Source organism: Mus musculus, chromosome 4 (assembly GCF_000001635.26).
Source record: "Mus musculus strain C57BL/6J chromosome 4, GRCm38.p6 C57BL/6J".
Classification (NCBI taxonomy): domain Eukaryota; kingdom Metazoa; phylum Chordata; class Mammalia; order Rodentia; family Muridae; genus Mus; species Mus musculus.
Genome location: NC_000070.6, coordinates 130,918,713 through 130,936,974, shown reverse-complemented (window position 1 = coordinate 130,936,974; position 18,262 = coordinate 130,918,713). Strand labels below are relative to the sequence as shown.

General features: G+C 53.0%; 1 protein-coding gene across 2 annotated transcripts in view; it reads right to left on the bottom strand.

Moving 5' to 3' along the window:
• Window positions 1–826: 826 nt before the first annotated feature.
• The window catches only part of Laptm5 (lysosomal-associated protein transmembrane 5), a 23,259-nt gene continuing 5,823 nt past the window's right edge, over window positions 827–18,262 (bottom strand). Inside the window, exons 2-8 of one of the 2 annotated variants that reach the window (NM_010686.4) lie at window positions 10,777–10,870; window positions 10,128–10,204; window positions 8,213–8,338; window positions 7,433–7,555; window positions 6,109–6,204; window positions 4,866–4,958; window positions 827–2,514 (exon numbers count right to left, since the gene is read on the bottom strand). In NM_010686.4, coding sequence (NP_034816.1) covers window positions 2,425–2,514; window positions 4,866–4,958; window positions 6,109–6,204; window positions 7,433–7,555; window positions 8,213–8,338; window positions 10,128–10,204; window positions 10,777–10,870 — 699 coding nt within the window. In that variant the 3' untranslated portion in view covers window positions 827–2,424. The remainder of the gene's footprint in view (window positions 2,515–4,865; window positions 4,959–6,108; window positions 6,205–7,432; window positions 7,556–8,212; window positions 8,339–10,127; window positions 10,205–10,776; window positions 10,871–18,262) is intronic. The other variant, XM_017320001.1, reaches the window with a different exon arrangement.

The following is an 18,262-nucleotide window of genomic DNA, read 5'->3' as shown; positions in this document are numbered from 1 at the left end:
TAAATAACTTGAGATCCTCTGGCCTCAGCCCCCCTAAGTGTGTCACCATGCCAGGCCATTGGTCTCTCTTGGTGACAGATCCTGGCTCAAACTACCTTAGCTGTCTCATGAAGTCCCTTCCAGATAGGTACTCAGCTACTCAGCAGATAGACAAAGGCAAAGAGACGCAAGATCGGGAGAACATCAGCCTTGGGTTCCGCTCCCTGGACTTTCCCTCTGGGCTGAGAGCTGAGAAGCATCAGTGCCACCTTTGGGAAGACTGGGCATGATGGGCTCGCTATGATTTCTGTGGTTCAAATCCATCTTCATTCAAGGTATGCTCTCAGGGTGAGCAAGCAGAGTCCTGCTGTGCAGGGGCCCCTGCCTGCCTCCACTGGTCTCAGCTGACAGAACACTGAGCCCATCCCCTTCCCCACCATGGTGGTCCTGTACATTCTACAACTGTATTCTGGACCAGCTGTTACTTAGCACGACCTGTCCTTCGCTCCTCTTGGTGAGATGCCCCACTAAGACATTTCACCCTCGGAACCCTGAGGTCACAGACTCTCCCCGCAGCACTGGCTGATGTCCACAGGGTATGGACCTGTCTCCCAGCCCCAGCCTGTGTATCCCCAGGATCCAGAGCAGGCCCTGGCTGGAGGCCATCTTTCCCCTTGTCAACTGGGAGATGTGGGGATGCTCACATAGCTTCAGGAGGTGACACTGGCAAGCTGGCCAGGCCCTGGGGGGTGGGGCAGACGTGATGTGCACATGTGTGCTGGAGTAATGAATACTGGAGGACAGAGGCAGGTCCTCTGTCCCTATATCACCCTTCAAGAACCACATGAGACAGAGCAAAGCTTGCAGTTGCTTTATTGGCCCTTCTTCCAAGTCATACACAAGCAATGACACAGGTACAGTGGGAACTTTTCAGCCCTGCAGCCCCATCTACACCACAGGCAGGGTGTAGATCCCTAGCAACCCCTAGCAACCCCTAGCGATAGAAAAGCCAGCAGAGGCATATGAACTGACCCTCCTTGCTGCCACCATAGAACACATGACTCTGGCCAACTCTTCACACCCCATAGGCTAGCCTGCCCCAACTGGGCAGCCATAGTGACAGACAGCCACCCCCAGGGCGGCCAACTCCAAACCTGCCATCCCCTGAGCGTAGCCCAGGGCAAGCAAGCTGAAGCAACCTGGCCGCTGGGATGTGTGATCACCAGACCCTAAATCTGCCAGGCTAAAGGGACTCTTGCAGGGACCTCACCACTGTGTGGCCCTAGGGAACACTTGACTGAAGATAAGGACAGCTTGCCATCAGAGCAGTGGCTCATGGGAAGGGATTATTTAAAACAGAAGCAACATTTTTTTTCCCACGCTGAACAGGATGTTCAGGCCAGCGGCGAGACTGTTGGACTTCCCAGCCTCCAGGTGCTGGAGAAACTCAAGCAGAGGCTGGGCTCCGTGGTGAGCACTGCAGTGAGTGGTGGGAGGGGCTCCATGGTGAGCACTGCAGTGAGTGGTGGGAGGGGCTCCATGATGAGCACTGCAGTGAGTGGTGGGAGGGGCTCCATGGTGAGCACTGCAGTGAGTGGTGGGAGGGGCTCCATGGTGAGCACTGCAGTGAGTGGTGGGAGGGGCTCCATGGTGAGCACTGCAGTGAGTGGTGGGAGGGGCTCCATGGTGAGCACTGCAGTGAGTGGTGGGAGGGGCTCCATGGTGAGCACTGCAGTGAGTGGTGGGAGGGGCTCCATGGTGAGCACTGCAGTGAGTGGTGGGAGGGGCTCCATGGTGAGCACTGCAGTGAGTGGTGGGAGGGGCTCCATGGTGAGCACTGCAATGAGTGGTGGGAGGGGCTCCATGGTGAGCACTGCAGTGAGTGGTGGGAGGGGCTCCGTTTCTATTTCTTTTTCTCCTCAGTTTCTTACTAGATTTTATCATAATTCCTAATGACAGCAGTTGGCTGAATCGCTATTTAAGCAAGCTATTTGAAGGAATTGTTTTGTTTGTACACTTTTGGGGTACTGGAGGTGGCAAACGGGCACCACAATCATGACCCATCCTGTCGTCTGACAGCTGAGTATAAACTGACACCAGGAACTATTGCTTGGCCAGATTCTCTTCCTGCTGCTGCCTGGCCAAACAGATCAAGCCGGTAGCTGTTAACCAAACGCACCCTAACTTCCTATGGCTGCGCTCTGAACAAGTGTCACTGCTGATGGAGACGAGACGGGCTGCTAGGCTGAGTATCCTGAGCCGCAAAGGGTCACTGAGCCCAGGGTGACTCAGTTGTGAGTGAGGGGTCCCCGAGAGGAGAGGACAGTGAGGGGGGGCACAAGCAGATTGTCCTGTAGCAGGCAGGCCACAGCAACCACCAAAGTGAAGAAGCAGGAGGAGGAAGTTCTGCCTCTCCCAGCCCAAGGGCTAAAGGCCTGGTGGGGATCACACTTCTGAGTATGGGGGTGGTGCAGGGTCCCCCTCTGGAGTCTTAGGGGGCAGAGACAAGGCTTCCTCGTAGGACGGCAGAGCCACCTGGGAGAGACAGAAAGGATTGCTGAGCACCATCAAGAACCCATTGGTCTAACCTGAGGTACAAGGAGCCTCCCCCCCCCCACATCCATGAAAATGATGTCCATGCCTGTGTGACCTGGTTTCACTTTCCATTCCCCACAGGGGATGCCCATGCCCCAGCCAGTTAACCTCAGTGTCCAAGGCTTTGATGAACATCCTCCATCCAAATGCTCTCAAAAGAACTGGCTCCCATCCCTCCTATCCAGGGAGTAGAAACATAACCTGAGATGAGCTACTCAAAATCAAATTCTGTTCCCCGGTATAGTCATCAGACTGGGTGAAGCCATGTGACCCAAGATAGTCCAATCAGATATACTCTTTCTGCAGGTATTACTAAAAAGATAGGATGTTGGCCTTTGGGCTCCTGCAGGTATTTTGTGACCATAGGGAAGTTCTACCTGAAATTGGAGCCAGGACTGAGGAGAGGAGAGTCAAGAGATAGAGGTTAAATCCAAGATCAGGACACAGTCATACTTACGATAGATTTTTACGTGCTGTGGGCTACTAACTTCCCCTTGGGACTTATATCAACAAGGTTAAGTCTCTGCTACTTGCTACCAAAAATGACATTTCCCACAATTCAAAGTGAGCTCCCAACACTTGGCCCAGCTGCAATGTTCCCATCACTTTACAGTCAGCTGCCTCCAGACACACTCTCTCTTTCCTGTCCTCTCCCACAGGAAGCATTCCCAGAATCACTTGTGTGCCAGCTCCATGTTCAAGGTCCCTGTGTTTCATACAGAAGTGTAAACGCATCTCAGCAACTGGGTTCACTGTAGACTGTGCACACCTCTAAGACAAAAGCGGCATCCAAGATTGGGTACAAGACTAAAGGACCAAGAGGCAGTAAGGAAGAAGGAGGGATAGAAGGATGGTGAGTAGATAGATGATGGATGGATGGATGGATGGATGGATAGATGGATGATGGATGGATGATGGATGGATGATGGATGGATGGATGATGGATGGATGGATGGATGGATGGATGGATGGATGATGGATGGATGGATGGATGATGGATGGATGATGGATGGAGGATGGATGGAGGATGGATGGATGGATGGATGGATAGATGATGGATAGATGATGGATGGATCGATGATGGATGGATGGATGATGGATGGGTGATGGATGGATGGATGATGGATGGATGGATGGATGATGGATGGATGGATGGATGGATAATGGATGGATGGATGGATGGATGATGGATGGATGATGGATGGATGGATGAATGGATGATGGATGGATGGATGATGGATGGATGATGGATGGATGGATGGATGGATGGATGGATGGATGGATGATGGATGGATGGATGGATGATGGATGGATGGATGATGGATGGATGGATGATGGATGGATGGATGATGGATGGATGGATGGATGGATGAATGATGGATGGATGATGGATGGATGGATGATGGATGGATAGATGGATGGATGGATGGATGGATGGATAGATGGATGATGGATGGTGGATGGATGGATGGATGGATGGATAGATGGATGATGGATGGTGGATGGATGGATGGATGGATGGATGATGGATGGATGGATGGATGGATGCTGGATGGATGGATGGGTGGATGAATGGATGGATGGATGATGGATGGATGGATGATGGATGGATGGATGATGGATGGATGGATGGATGAATGATGGATGGATGGATGATGGATGGATGATGGATGGATGGATGGATGGATGAATGAATAGATGGATGGATGATAGATGGATGGATGGATGGATGGATGATGGATTGATGGTGGGTGGTAGGTGAATGGATAAGTGAATTGATGGATAGATGGATGATGCATAGGTGGATAATGGTTGGGCGATGGGTTATGAATGTGTAGGTGGGTGGATGAATGATGAATGAGTAGGTGGATAGATGTATAAATGGATAAGAGGTAGATGGATGGATGGGGTAGGTGTGTGGGTGGATAGATGGAATCAGACTATCATAACTGATGTTGTTCATGTTTCTGGTTCAACAGTCTTCTTACAAGTACTGAGACCTGCTGGAAGTTTGACTGTGCTCCAATGAGTGTTTGGGCAGCACAAATTAAACTTGGTATATTTGGGGGTGGCAGGGACACAATGGTAGGAGAGTGAACCTGAGAGGACTGGGAAATGGGAGTGATCAGGGTGCATTGTATGAGATTCCCAATCTCATGCAATATTCCCAAACAATAAAAATATTATGTTGGAAAAAAAAAGTGCTGAGGCTCAGAGAAGGAAAGGAACTAGCCCCAAGCAGCACAGCAAGAGAGTGCTAGCCCTGGCTTTGGACCCTCTGTCAGGCTCACCTTGAGGAACATCTTGGAGCTGCTGTCCTCCATGGCCGAATTCATGTGCTTCAAGAATTTGTAGCATGTGTACACACACTTGAACATGTAGACCTAGAGGAGAGCCTGTTTAGACTACACTCTGACAAACCCCCTGCCCTTTCCTGAGAGGCTCTGGCCTCCAGGGAACCAACACTCACTCATTCCCAAATGGCAGCACTCAGCAGCAACTCAGACCCCATGCCACCCCTATTCGGACTTTGGGTTCCACACATGCCAGCTTGACATGCTCCAGAGACTGTCTTTACTGATACCCATAGCCACCATGCATCAAATGCTCTTGCAACTTCTGATCTGGCCTGTAGCATCTCTGGACACAGCGAGGCACACCCTACTCAGCCATCCTGAGTGATGGGGAACTCACTATCAAAGGGACCCCATCCATCTTGAGACAGAGCTCAATGGTGGGAAAGTTCTCTTCAAAACTGCCTTTCAGCTGAGCGTGGGGGCACACCCCTGTGACCTCGTGTGGTGCTTTGAATATGCTTGGCCTGGGGAGTAGGTATGGCTTTGTTGGAGGAAGTGTGTCACTGTGGCGGTGGGCAATGAGGCACTCCTCCTAACTGTGTGGGAGCCAGTCTTCTCCGAGCAGCCTCCAGATGAAGATGTAGAACTCTCAGCTCCTCCCAAACCATGCCTGCCTGGATGCTGCCATGCTCCCACCTTGATGATAATGGCCTGAACCTCTGAATCTGTAAGGGAGCCCCAATTAAATGCTGTTCTTATAAGAGCCGTTCCTAACTAAGACACTCCAGCACTTAGGAAGTAGAGGCAGGAGAATTAGGAGTTCAAAGTCACCCTGGGCTACATAGTGAGTTTGAGGCTAGCCTGGACTACATGAGACCTTGTCTCAAAAACAAAACAAAAGCCCCTGACACATTGTTATTCTTTAAGATTACAGAACACATGGGTTTGACATCTAACCCCAGACAGCACATGAGGCCAGTGTCACAAGAAGCCCCATGCTGGGCCCAGGCAGCTGAGTACTCATGGCTTCACAGACCCATGGCCTCTAAGAAGAAAGTCCCCGACGATGCCAGACCACATCAGAGGAGCTGAGGTAGGAGAGCTAGGGAGGTTAGAAGCAGGAGGGGACCACAAGCACACTTCATCCTGCCTCCTCACGGTCCAGTGTGGGGAAGTCTGAGCTACTGCCCAGCCTTAACTATGGTCACAGAACCATGGATGTTCAGGGCCCTCTCACCTTCAGGATGAGCACGGTGATAAAGGCCACTGAGAAGATGAGCATCATGTTGATGAACTGGCTGTGCGGCACACCCTCCTGGCTTGGGAGGTAATTCTGCAATGATATAGGGCCACATCAATGCCGCAGCCCTGCACAGCGTCACAGATCTCTCTCTCTCTCTCTCTCTCTCTCTCTCTCTCTCTCTCTCTCTCTCTCTCTCTCTCTCTGTCATACACACACACACACATGCATATGCATATACACACACATGTACACATGAACACATTATGCATACACACACTCACACAAATGACCACATATGCACACACACTCATGCACTACCTTGGCAACTGCCAACTCAGGAGCCTCAGGGGAAGAAGAGTGTAGCTGGTGCCTCCTAGTCTGGGAAGGCTTTGGCTGCTAGGAGCCATGTAGTCCTCTAACACCTGGCAGGTTACACCCACCACCATCAGGGTAGCTCCAGCTGGGGCCAACTTTTGGGGCACCTGGTATGAGAGGCACCACCTCTGGGCAAGGAGCAGATATGCTCACACATTCTGTCCGCCTGTCTATTTGTCGAAACAGTTGCTAGCCCAGACTGGTCCCAGATTCACCGCAACCCTCTTGCCTCGGCCTTGCAAGTGCTGGGATAACAGGCAACCACCACCACACCTGGCTCCCCTTCTTCTGAAATAAGAAGCACCGGCCTCTTCGTCATCACCGTCTGGATGGGCCAGACTCCTTCAGGGACTGGTGTGAGCTTTCGGGAGCAACCAGCCAGAAGCCAGAATGAAGATTTCATTCTTGGTGTCTCCTTTTCTCCCTTTCAATCCCTTCACTAAGGAAAGCCAGCAGCTGTGCCCTGAGGACACTCAAGCTGCCCTGTGAAATGCCCCCACTATGAGGAACTGGGTAAGGAAGGTACAAACACTGATGTAAGGACCCCTGGTGGAACAGGTCACTTGCCCCCTTCCAAGCTGCCATGCTGAGACAGCAACTGAACTACCTAACAAGCCACCCCAAAGTTCCTGGCCCTCAGAACTGTGACAAGACCTGGTCATTTTAAGCCACTGTGCTTGGCCGTAGTGAGTTAGACAGCCGTGGACACCTGATGTCATTCCTATAATGCACTTCCCAGGGCAGGATGCTGTGAAGCTCATAATGGCCAGACCTTCTTTGACCCTACAAGCTTCTCTCTGACAGTTACTCCCCCAATCCATCATTCATCCTTGAGTGTTCATCCCCAGAAACCCAGCCTCCAACCATGACCCACCCGGCATGGGGGACACCTTGCCCCAGGCCACACAGCCAGGGTGTAACCTGGGCCTCCACCAAGACTCACCATGTGGTTCATGGACTTGAAGTTGAGGTAGGTGGGCACTTCCATGTAGGAGCTGCACAGGGTCAGGATACTCAAACAGAAGTCTAGCAGCTGCAGTGTCATCAAGGGGACCTTAGAAGGACCCTAGGGAAGCCAAGAGGAAGCATGAAGACCCACGAGCAGGGTACAGAGTGGCCCTCCCTTGGAAGGCTCTCCACCCAAGCCACCAGCCATTCCTTCATGGACTTTGCTCAGTGAAAGGGACATGGGATGGATGCTCACATCGGTGTGTCTGCAGAGCTGGGACCACAACAGGGGGCTTCTAATTCCCCAGCCCCACCATCTTCCAGCAGCCCAGCCCTTCAAGGACCAGAGTCGGGGGCTGTGAAAGGCAACTATGACAGAGCTGTGTCAACTAAGGCCACCACACTTTTCCTCAGTGGATGCTCTTCATGTCTTGGTCTTGACCATCCATTCATCTTGATTGATTCCCCCTGGGTAACCCACTCATGTCCAGTGTAAATAGACATCTTACCAGGCTCTGAAACCTGGAGACATTACTCTCATCAGGGGCAGGGGCTGCTATCCTACAGTAGTGTTACACACTGGGTTCCAGCCCCTCACCACCCTCATTCCGTCCTAAGGCTTACCCATGAGGTACACGGGCAGATGGAAGATGCAGAGGAGAGAGCCTGAGGATGCTTGGCAGGGATTATGGGACCCTGATGAAGGGTATCAAGGAGGAAAGGGACCCTGCCCTAGCCAGCCTCCCTAGGTCAAGCCACGCACACAGGTACTCACAGGCCGGGGCCGGGCAAGCTTCAAGTACGCTGGCAATTCGATGTAGGAGCCCAGCAGTGTGAGCAGGCAGAGCAGGAAGTCCATGATTTGAAGGGACAGGAAGGGTATCAGGTACTTCTCCCGGTTCTAGAAGGCAAGTCCACCCTGTCAGGGTGCCCCTGATACACCAGCACTCCACAGGGCTGTCCCTGTTCCTATTCGCCCTGTTCCCACCCTGGCTATCACTAATGCTACTAGATCAGTGATTAGGGCCTGCCCGGATCCACACAACTCCCATGAGGGGCATCCTGGGAGAGGGACATTCAGGTGTCTCAGAAGACACCAGGGAACAGGCTCCATATACAGGGGTTCTGTTATGTTTTGTGTCTGTCTTTTGGTTTTTCGAGACAAAGTCTCATGTGGTCTAGGCTGGCCTCAAACTCCTTGTGTAGCCAGGTATGACCCCCGAACTGCCATGTCTCCTGGTTCTACCTCCAGACTGCTTAGGTTGCAGGTGTGCACCACCCCGCCCCATTTGTGCAGTTCTGAGGATTGAACCTCGTGCACGCTGGGCAAGCCCTCTGCCAATTGAGCTCGGCAAGAGAGTCACAAGATGTCAACTAGGGGGCATGGTTACAGGTCCCTCAGAGTGCCCTCGGGATCTATCCGTGACCCCCTTTCTCCTCCCTCTCCTCCTTGGCTACCACGAAGTGAGCAGCTTTGCCAGCCACCCCCTGCTTTCTTCTCATTCCTCCTCATCTCACACCCGGCGAGAGAAAGCTGGCACGTTGTGGGCTGGAAACAAGAGCCAAAGCGAACCCTCCCTATTCTCTTGAGGATTTTCATCCCAGCAATGGAAGCTGAATGACAGACTCTGAGGGTGGAACACAAGAGGTAGTGTACGATGTCCACTCTATGGAGAAGGGAACCGAACAGGACATCCTAGCCGGGACACCTAGCTAGATCCAGAATTTGACAGGCGAGGGGACTGGCCACAGGGCTAGAAGTGGAGGCACTGGCAAGGAAAGGCCCAGGGACAGGAGCCTGTCCTCCCTCCAGGTGGTCAAAGCCAGATGTGAGAGAACACGGCAAGAGGCCTCAGGAGGTCAGCAGGGTCTCTCTCCCTCGGTGGGAACCCAGCACCCATGCATAGATGTCCCTACTGGGGGCAAAGTCACAGAAAAGGTGGTGTCTCGTGGTTATCTAAGCCATCAGAGGTGGCCAAGACACCCTGTCTGAATCTTTAGGGACTCCCTGCTCTGCCTCTCTAGCTGGACACCAAATTTCCGCAGCAGCCTCCATAGCCAACCACACAGTGAGGACACACCCCGGCAGGTGAGGCTCCCAGATTCCACAAGGGTGACCAGGGAGTGAGACACTCCAGGCCAGCATTAAGCCTCCACTTCTCTACCTAACCAGCGTCCCCACCATCTTCAGGGCAGGACTCTCTCCAAGTGGCCAAGCGACAAGGTCAACTTCCTACCTCCCTGGGGGCCATGGGACAAATGGCTGTTCTTCTGTAGGAAGTAGAGCCACAGGATGACTCAATCTCCCCGACTCCCCATCACCCAACTCTCTGGGTCTGTCTGCCTTTCTTAGTACAGCCCCACACTCCCAGAGTTTCATGAGCGAGTGTCCCTCTACAGTGGGGGCAGGACAACGGGAGATCTTTGTTCCTGAGGACGAGCCCAATACTGTCCCTTTCTCTGGATCCCATACTACTGTGCCCCTTTCTCTTTTTTCATCCTTAAAGCTCCAGCCCCACTCACAGGCCACAGAATGCAGATCTCCTGTGAGCATCCCGCCACCCCCACAGCTCCCCTCATAGCGCAGTAGATTATGGAGTCCCATGAGGGGACAGGTGAAGATCCACGGGGTGTTCAGGACAACAGGAAGGTGTATGCCCCTGGCCCCTCCATCCCTGCACGGGCCTCACCTTGACCACGCCGAACAGCAGGCTGATGCTGATGATGAAGAGCACGCCAATGAGCAGGAAGCTGGAGAGCAGGTCAGCTGCAAGGCAGGGCAGAGACTGAGGCAAAGCTTGAATGGGTTGCAGGGACCAGCAGTGTGAGCAGTGAAGCCTGAGACCAGACCTGGGAGGTAGGCTGGCCCTCCTCACCCAGGTGAGGGCTGTGATTGGCAGAGGGCATTTCTGGGCTGGTGTGGACAGGGGCAGCGGGACAGGGCCCAAGGGGTCTTGCTGAGGGGCTGCTGGCACTCAGCTGTGCTAGTTATGTCTGGGCCCCTCCTCCCTGCAGCTACTATTGCAGGAAGTGGCCAGCCGGGGAAGCAGTCCCCAGGCTGGGAGGGGTGAGGTGGTGGCTGGCAGGGGAAAGACTGGTGGTCAGGGCAGCGTGAAGTGGCCAATATGGCAGGAACTTCTGTCTGAGCCTCAGAACCTGAGAAAGCCCCTGGTGCAAACAGGAGAGCCTCATTTGCATATGAAATACCCCCCCCCCGCGCTCCCAAAGATTCAGGGGTGCACAGCAGTCCAATGGAAACGGCAGGCCCACAGATACCATGCATCCTAGTCATACACTGCCCGCAGGTCCCCTCCCATCCACCACTGCGCCCAGACATACCCATCCTGAGGTACGGCATCTTGAAGAACCTACAGGACACTTTACCGCGGGCCACCTCCACCACATGCTCAATGAACAGCAGGACACTCATGACCTAGAAGAGAAAGGACACCACTGAGCTACCATCCAAGCAAGATGCTATCGAGGGGCTGGAGTGACCGCTTGCCTAGTCAGCGGGCATTCTGGGTAAATTACATGATGTTCAACTGCATCATCCAGACCCTTCCTCTTCCCTGCTCTGTGGCTGAGGACAACTGGCCTGACCTCTCCATGCCTCAGTTTCCTCATCTGTAAATAGGGTTCATACAGAAGCTACCTTAGGTACCCCCCTGTACCTAAGGAGGCACAGGAGAGACTCAGAAGGACCCTGACTGCACCCCTTCCCTGTACCCACAGAACAGGCTGTGGCTGACACAGGATTTTGGTCATCATACTCAAGCATCATGGAGCTCCAAGTCCATGAACCATCAACAAAGGTCTAGGATGCACTGTAGAGTCCCCAGGCCCTAGAAGAGGTCTAGGACACACTGTAGAGCCCCAGGTCTTGGGCGAGCCAGTCCCAGTCACCACAGACCCAGAGTACCTACATTCCCAGCTATAAAGGAGCCAATAACGCTGGCCTCTTAGAGCTGTGGGGAGCCAGCCAGGTTGCCTGGCCAAAGCATACGGCAGATATGGAAGCTCCGTCTGTACAATGAGGCGCAGGTGTGACCTGGTCTGTTGGCCCCCAGCAAGGACGCCTGGGTCTCGCTTACTGATGTAGCTGTTGCATTGAATGAACAAATGAATGAATGAATGAAGCCTGTTCCTGGGGGACCCTTACCATGCAAGACAGAGAAGAGATGATTCTGACAGGCCTAAGTATTGGGTGTCCCAGCTGCTAAAGCTACAAAGGCTGTCGGGGATTGCATTTTGTCTACACCACAGCCGTCTAACAGAAGAGCCCCCACGCCACGCAACCATGTTGACCTCACACCCTTCCGTGTGTCTGTGTCATCCCGAAGCTCTGTGCCTCCTCCCCACTACAACACACCCAGTTCTCCGGGAACAATCTACCCACACTGAGATCAGGATCCACCCCGAATTGTGTGGGTACACTTTATCAGCCTAAGTTCATGTCGGCTTACCAAATGGCAGGTCACACTGAGTGGACAGGCAGCCAGACCTTTATCTGTTTCCCTTTCCAAACTCTGGGTGATTGGTTGGCTCATTAGTTTTGGTATCTAGCTCAGATATAGATCTCGATCTGTCATTTGGAACCCCAAGTTCAGGAGTCCGAAAGAAGGGCGGAGCAGGAAATGGATGGAGAGATGGCTCTGGGATTTGGATCCAGATGGCTGTGTGTCCTTGAGAAGTCGCTTTTCCTCTCTGAATTTGCCCATCTGTAAAAAGGCAATCGCAGGCTGCAGGAGGCACAGACTGCATGAGTTGGAAAAGCTCTAGGTTGGGCCTGGCAGGAGCTGAGGCCAGAGCCTGCCTTGGGCTGGGCACTGTCTCTGTCTGGTCCTCCTGGAGCTTCTCCTTTGCCTAATGTGAAGTGATTCGAAGGCTCTGCTTCATCCAAAATGGTGGCCGCTGCCCGAAGGGGCAGCAGGATTGGTACGTGGGGGTGGGGGTGGGGGTGGGGGAGAGGTGCTGAGAAAAGGCTGCAGCCCCATCCCCCACGCCTGAGCCCGCGCCTGCCAGGTGACTCAAATGAGACAATGTCAACTTCCAGCTGCCAGGTGAGCCCTGGGTGTACTTGTATATTGTGAGCTCTCTCTGTTCTTTTCAGAAGTTCGGAGAGATAGGAGGCTTGCCTGAGGTCCCACACCAAGGCAAGAGTAAGGTGACACCCAAGTCTTCAGTGCTGTCCTTGCACTGTGCCACCTCCAAACACCCTGAGCCAGGTCCGCTGGTCCAGACCCCGGAAGGAGTAGTCACCGTTGGCCACACACCAACATCTGGGAAACTTTGGAATATGTCTACATCCCTATGTTCTGCACAGTGTACTAAAGACACTGTAAACTCACACCAAGACCTTCCAGAGGTTAATTTAAGACGCAGCACAGACGTTAGGAACCCCTGGCATTGGGGCTGGGGCACAGGGACAGTGCTTGCCCAGCGTGCAAAACATCCTGGCTTGATCTCCAGCCCCCCACACACTATGCATGGCACAGGATATTGTCACCCCACTTCCTGAGAGGTAGAAGCAGGTCACTGACTCTAAGATGTATAGTAAGTTTGTGTCCAGCCTGGGCTACATGAAGCCCTAACTCAAAATGAATAAACAAATATTCCAATACTGCATCCAGGAGGGTGACCCAGTGAGGGTCACCCTAACTGGTACTCCACTTTGGGGACCAAGGCTCCTCATAATCCCTAACCCCATAGACTCCTCACCCTGGCCCTGTACTCTGAGGGACACCGCCATTCACAAACCAGCAACAACTGTAGCAAGTGGCTAATGGCCCAGGAAGTGCCTGCTCCCTGGGTCTTTGGCCTCCTGGCCCTGCTGAGGCTGCTCCTGCATCCTCCCTTATAAAATCCTCAAGAGGGCCGGCCAAGGGCCCTCCCTGATCCAGGTAGTAGGAGTGAGCAGTGTTTGTTAGGCCCGAAGTGTTTCCCCACAGCGAGGGAGCAGAGAGGAGGTTTCTGCCAAGCAGCTTGGATCTCTATTCAAGACGTTGCTGAAGGGTTGGGTGAGCCTGTCCTCATTTGCCAAATGGAAGTCTGGAGCTCAGAGGGTGTAGGTACCAGCCCGAGGTCACACAGTGTCTTAGTCAGGGTTTCTATTCCTGGACAAAACATCATGACCAAGAAGCAAGTTGGGGAGGAAAGGGTTTATTCAGCTTACACTTCCATACTGCTGTTCATCACCAAAGGAAGTCAGGGCTGGAACTCAAACAGGTCAAGAAGCAGAGGCCATGGAGGGATGTTACTTACTGGCTTGCTTCCCCTGGCTTGCTCAGCCTGCTCTCTTATAGAACCAAGACTACCAGCCCAGAGATGGTCCCACCCACAAGGGGACCTCCCACCTTGATCACTAATTGAGAAAATGCCTTACAGCTGGATCTCATGGAGGCACTTCCCCAACTGAAGCTCCTTTCTTTGTGATAACTCCAACCTGGGTGAACTTGACACACAAACCCAGCCAGTACACACAGTAAGGCAACCTAAGAGTTAGCACAGCAGGAAGGAGGTATCCTCAGAGCCTACCACCTCGTGTCCCCAAGAGAAGGAAGGGCAACTCCTGAGATTACTGGCCCCACTGTGTGCAGAGACCTGAACACAAGTCTGGTCTACAGTTACCCATAGCTCAGCAAAAAGGACATAATGAGGCTGTCTAGAACCCAGCAAGGGGGACAGAGAGGAAGAAGGCTGCCCTGCTCAGCCATGGCCCTATACCTCAGTAAGCATCCCAGCTCCAGAGAATCAGCTCTTTCAGGGCAGCCATGAAAGGACAGAGGGACAGAAAGGGGGATTTCCAGGCCTAGCCTCCCCCATCACTGATGCTGGGCTCCACCTGGCTGCAGTCCTGAGACTCTCCCAGGCTGCAGGTGTGCGGCCAGCAGTGTCCCTGGGACTGTGCTATCCTCTCTACAGTAGAAACAGATGCTGTTGAGCCTACTGTCCCCACCCCAGCATCCTCTCTCCATATGGCCGACATTTTGTGGCTGTGAGCTCTGCACCCTGAGTTAACCGTTGACCTCTCTGGGCTTTGGAATGAAGATGAACACCTCCTCCAAGGTTCCTGCAGGGTCCCAGGGCTCGCGGGACACAGAGCTGGCTGGTGTACAGCTTGAGCAGGACTGAGCACAAATGTGAAAGAGTGTGAGGGAGACTGGCTGGGGACAGTCATAGTGATGTGAAGAGGAGGTATCAGGCTGCCAGCGACAGCCATGGTGATGGAAAAGGACCACACCATTTTCCTGAAGTCGGCCTGGCATAGGTGACAGGGACAGTGGCGGGTGATTGGAGGAAACACCAGTGGCATGCTGGGAGGCAGGAAGTAACAGCTGTGGTCTCTGTGTTGACAGACACTGACGGCACATGTGGGAACATCGGGTGACAACGATGACGTTCAGATGCAATGGTGATCCCATGAGGGTGATCACAGAGGGCCGAGTCGCTGGCCCCGCTCTGGGTGCAAAGGCAGGAGAGGAAGGGGGAAGTATGGGGTCCTGAGAAGGACAGGAGTCCCTTGCTTCAGAGTCTTCTTGGAGCTTCTCACCAAATAAGCACCAAAAGTTCCCAAACAGTGGGGCTGGAGAGATTCAGAGCCCAATTCCCAGCATCCTCATGGATGCTCACAACTGCATATATCACTCCAGTTCCAGGGGACCCAGTACCCTCTTCTGACCTCTGCAGTTGCACAGACACACACATAGATGAAACACCCCCATACACACACACACACACACACACAAACTAGTAAAAAAAAAAAAAGTTATTTCTAAACAATTGAGAACAACTGCTTAAAGCCATCCTCCTTTTCTGGCTGTAAACCCATTTTCTGGGGCTCTCCCAGGAGCCCCCATTACAGGCAAAGCCATGTTCTAAGCCCCTTGTACAATTGCAACCCTGGCACTTCCTGATTCTGCCTCAGCAATTTAATCCCACCCTACAAGCTACTCATCAAAAGGAGAAAAAGGAAACGGGGCATTTCTTAGCAACCCGTCAAGATGAGCTTGAGAGTCATGCCCGGGCCTGTCCTCACCAACAGCGGGTCCTCGGTGTCACCCACACCCTTCCATCATTGACCCAAAGGGCAGATCAGCCCTGCCCTGTGTCCCACTGGGTGACCTGGGACCTCGAGAATTTGCAAAACTCTAGGCCTTTATGGAAGCTATTAATCCCTCCCTGTGACCAGCTGGCCACGCTGGGGACCCAGGTCAACTCATCTGGGAGGTCACAGAGAGAGACAGAAATGCCATCCGCCAGAGGAAGCTTCCCCCCACCCCACCCCCGCTTCCTGTCACAGTTTATCGGGGTGACTGGGTGGGGTCACTCCCCCAGAGCACTATCTCCTCAGCATACCCCCAGCCTCTATATGCCACCACAACACCCTCATCCTGCCTGCACGCTCCACTGCACCCAGCTGGCTCCCTCCCTGTGCCAGAGTCATCTGAGCTGGCTTTTCCCCAGCTGCTGGTCCCTCCCCACCCCACCTCAACATAATTAACCATCCCTCCCCACTGCCTGGACTCTGTGGGGGCTCAGAGGCCCCGATGTCACAGTGCACACTTGGAATCCCAGCACCTGGGGGGGGGGGGTAAGCAGGAGGATCCTTGGGAACATAGAGAATCCAAGGCCAGCCTATGCTACATGATAAGAACAGAAAAAAAGGGAAAAAAGGAGGGAGGGAGGGAGGGAGGTGGGGTAGAAGGAGGGAGGGAGGGAAAGGAGGGAGGGAGAAGGGGAAGGAGGGACAAAGCAGAGAAATGAAGAAAAACAGGAAAGGAAAAGAGAAAAGAGAGAACCCCAGTATACCCGCAAGAGCCCTGCGTGGCCCGCATCAGTCTACCTAAACAGCTCTGTGCCTCAGTTTCCCCAATATAGAAGAAAGATCAGAATCTTCCCACCTCAGAGTATCACTGTGAGAAGAAAATGAGGAGACATCTATCTACCGCAAAGAATGATGGCCCAGAAAGGTGGGCTGATCCCCATGGAGCGCATGTGTATGAACAAGAAGCACAAGCTACCAGAAGCTGCAGCCAGAGGCCCAGACCTGAAGCCACCCAAGCACCATCTTTCCTCTCTGGGAAGCAGGGGAGGCTCCCACTGCTCCCACTCCACAGCAAAGTGGAGCCTGGGGTGCAGGGCCTAGGGGTGAAGCTCAGGAGTGTGAGGCCGTGAAGACACTGCCCTGGGGAGCTCCAGGGCAGTCAGGACAGTCACCAAGCAGGGCAGTGGCTGTCAGGAGATCTCAGGGGACAGTTACTTGGTGAGAGTTGGACATAATTTGGGAGTGGGCTATCTGTATGTCTGTATGGGTGACTTATGCGTTAACGGTTTATAAAAATTGAAGCCATTAGCGATCCGCTGACACCTGTTGTGTGCCAGGGCTCGGCTCTTATCAAAGATAACTTGGGTCAAGCCAACTGCTGCTCCAGCCTGTAAGGCCGAGAATATAGAGATGCAGCATGCAGGATCTAGGGACCCTAGGGAAGCTCAGGGACACTGGGGCAGCCGGAGGTGGGGGTGCTCAGAGAAGAGTTCTTAGAAGAAGGAAATGTCCCTGGAAAGGTGCTCAGTCATAGCAGATGCCACAAGAGAAAGACAGTGTAAGCCCTCACGGAGGAAATGGAGTCATCCCTCTTATAAACAGGATTGGAAGTCATCCAATCACACAGTAAGCTCCTCCCCACCCCACCCCCAAGTCCCCTGTTAGTGACAGCAGTATGTGGCTGGAGAGCCTGTGGGACAGACTGAGAGCACCGAGATGGGCATGGCTGACAATGGCCCCCCAAGAGCAGTCAGAGCACACACAAAGCCCCCCTCACATACACAGACACCCCTCCCCCACCCCTCCCCCCACAGAGCAGCAGAGCTGAGCATCACTGATGACACTTGACACGGTTTGCCACCAGCGCCTCAGGACATGCTGTCCCCAGAGCACTGGCAGCCAGTTCTAGCCATCTGGAGATCCCCTCCCCAGCAAGGCTGCCCACCAGAAGAGAAGACAGGAGGCAGGTCTGCCCAAAGACCCAGCAGCCAGGAAGGGAAAGGACAGGTCACAGGACAGACAGAATAACAGAGCTGTTCTGGGGAGGTTCACCAAGGAATCTCCCTGTCTTAGCAACCATGAGAAACTGTTCTCTAGGCTCAACCCATGGCCTGGTTGCTCATCATCAACTTCCTGTAAATCCACCCCAAGCAATTCCTCACACCCACCACTTCCTATTTATCTTGTTAACTGATGTTACCAGAAAAATAAAATAAAATAAAAACCTATACCTCCTTAAAACACTAAACATGATGCATCGAACTACAAGTCGGATGGATTAGAGCCGATGATTGTGGAGGGTTGGAATGTTGCAGGTCCAAAGTCAGCTTATGGGAGGCTGTTTTCAGCCCCTAAACGGACATTTATCAAAGACACGGGAGCACATCTTTAACCTTACAGCTTTGTGACTATTGGATAAACCCTTCCAGAATGTGCTAACTGACCCAAGCCTCCACCAACCCAAAGACTAAAAATGTCCCAGATAAGCATCCGAGGCCACATGACAGACACTTGTCTGTTTGGCTGTAATGTGGTGTTTCCACCAGCACGTTTAAAAAAATCTGTTGGCTTGAGTCTTTCTTTGTTCCGTTTCTGTAAAATAAAAGATGTCAGGGACCTGACAGTGTGTTAAGACCTTCAGAGGCAGGGACTGTTTGCTCTTCAACAACCATTTTCAGAGCAGAAACCCACAATAATAGCACTGGGTGTTAATGAGAGCTGTAATTATTAGGCACCTACTGCATGCTAAGTCCTCCCCTGAATGCTGACATGCCCTTT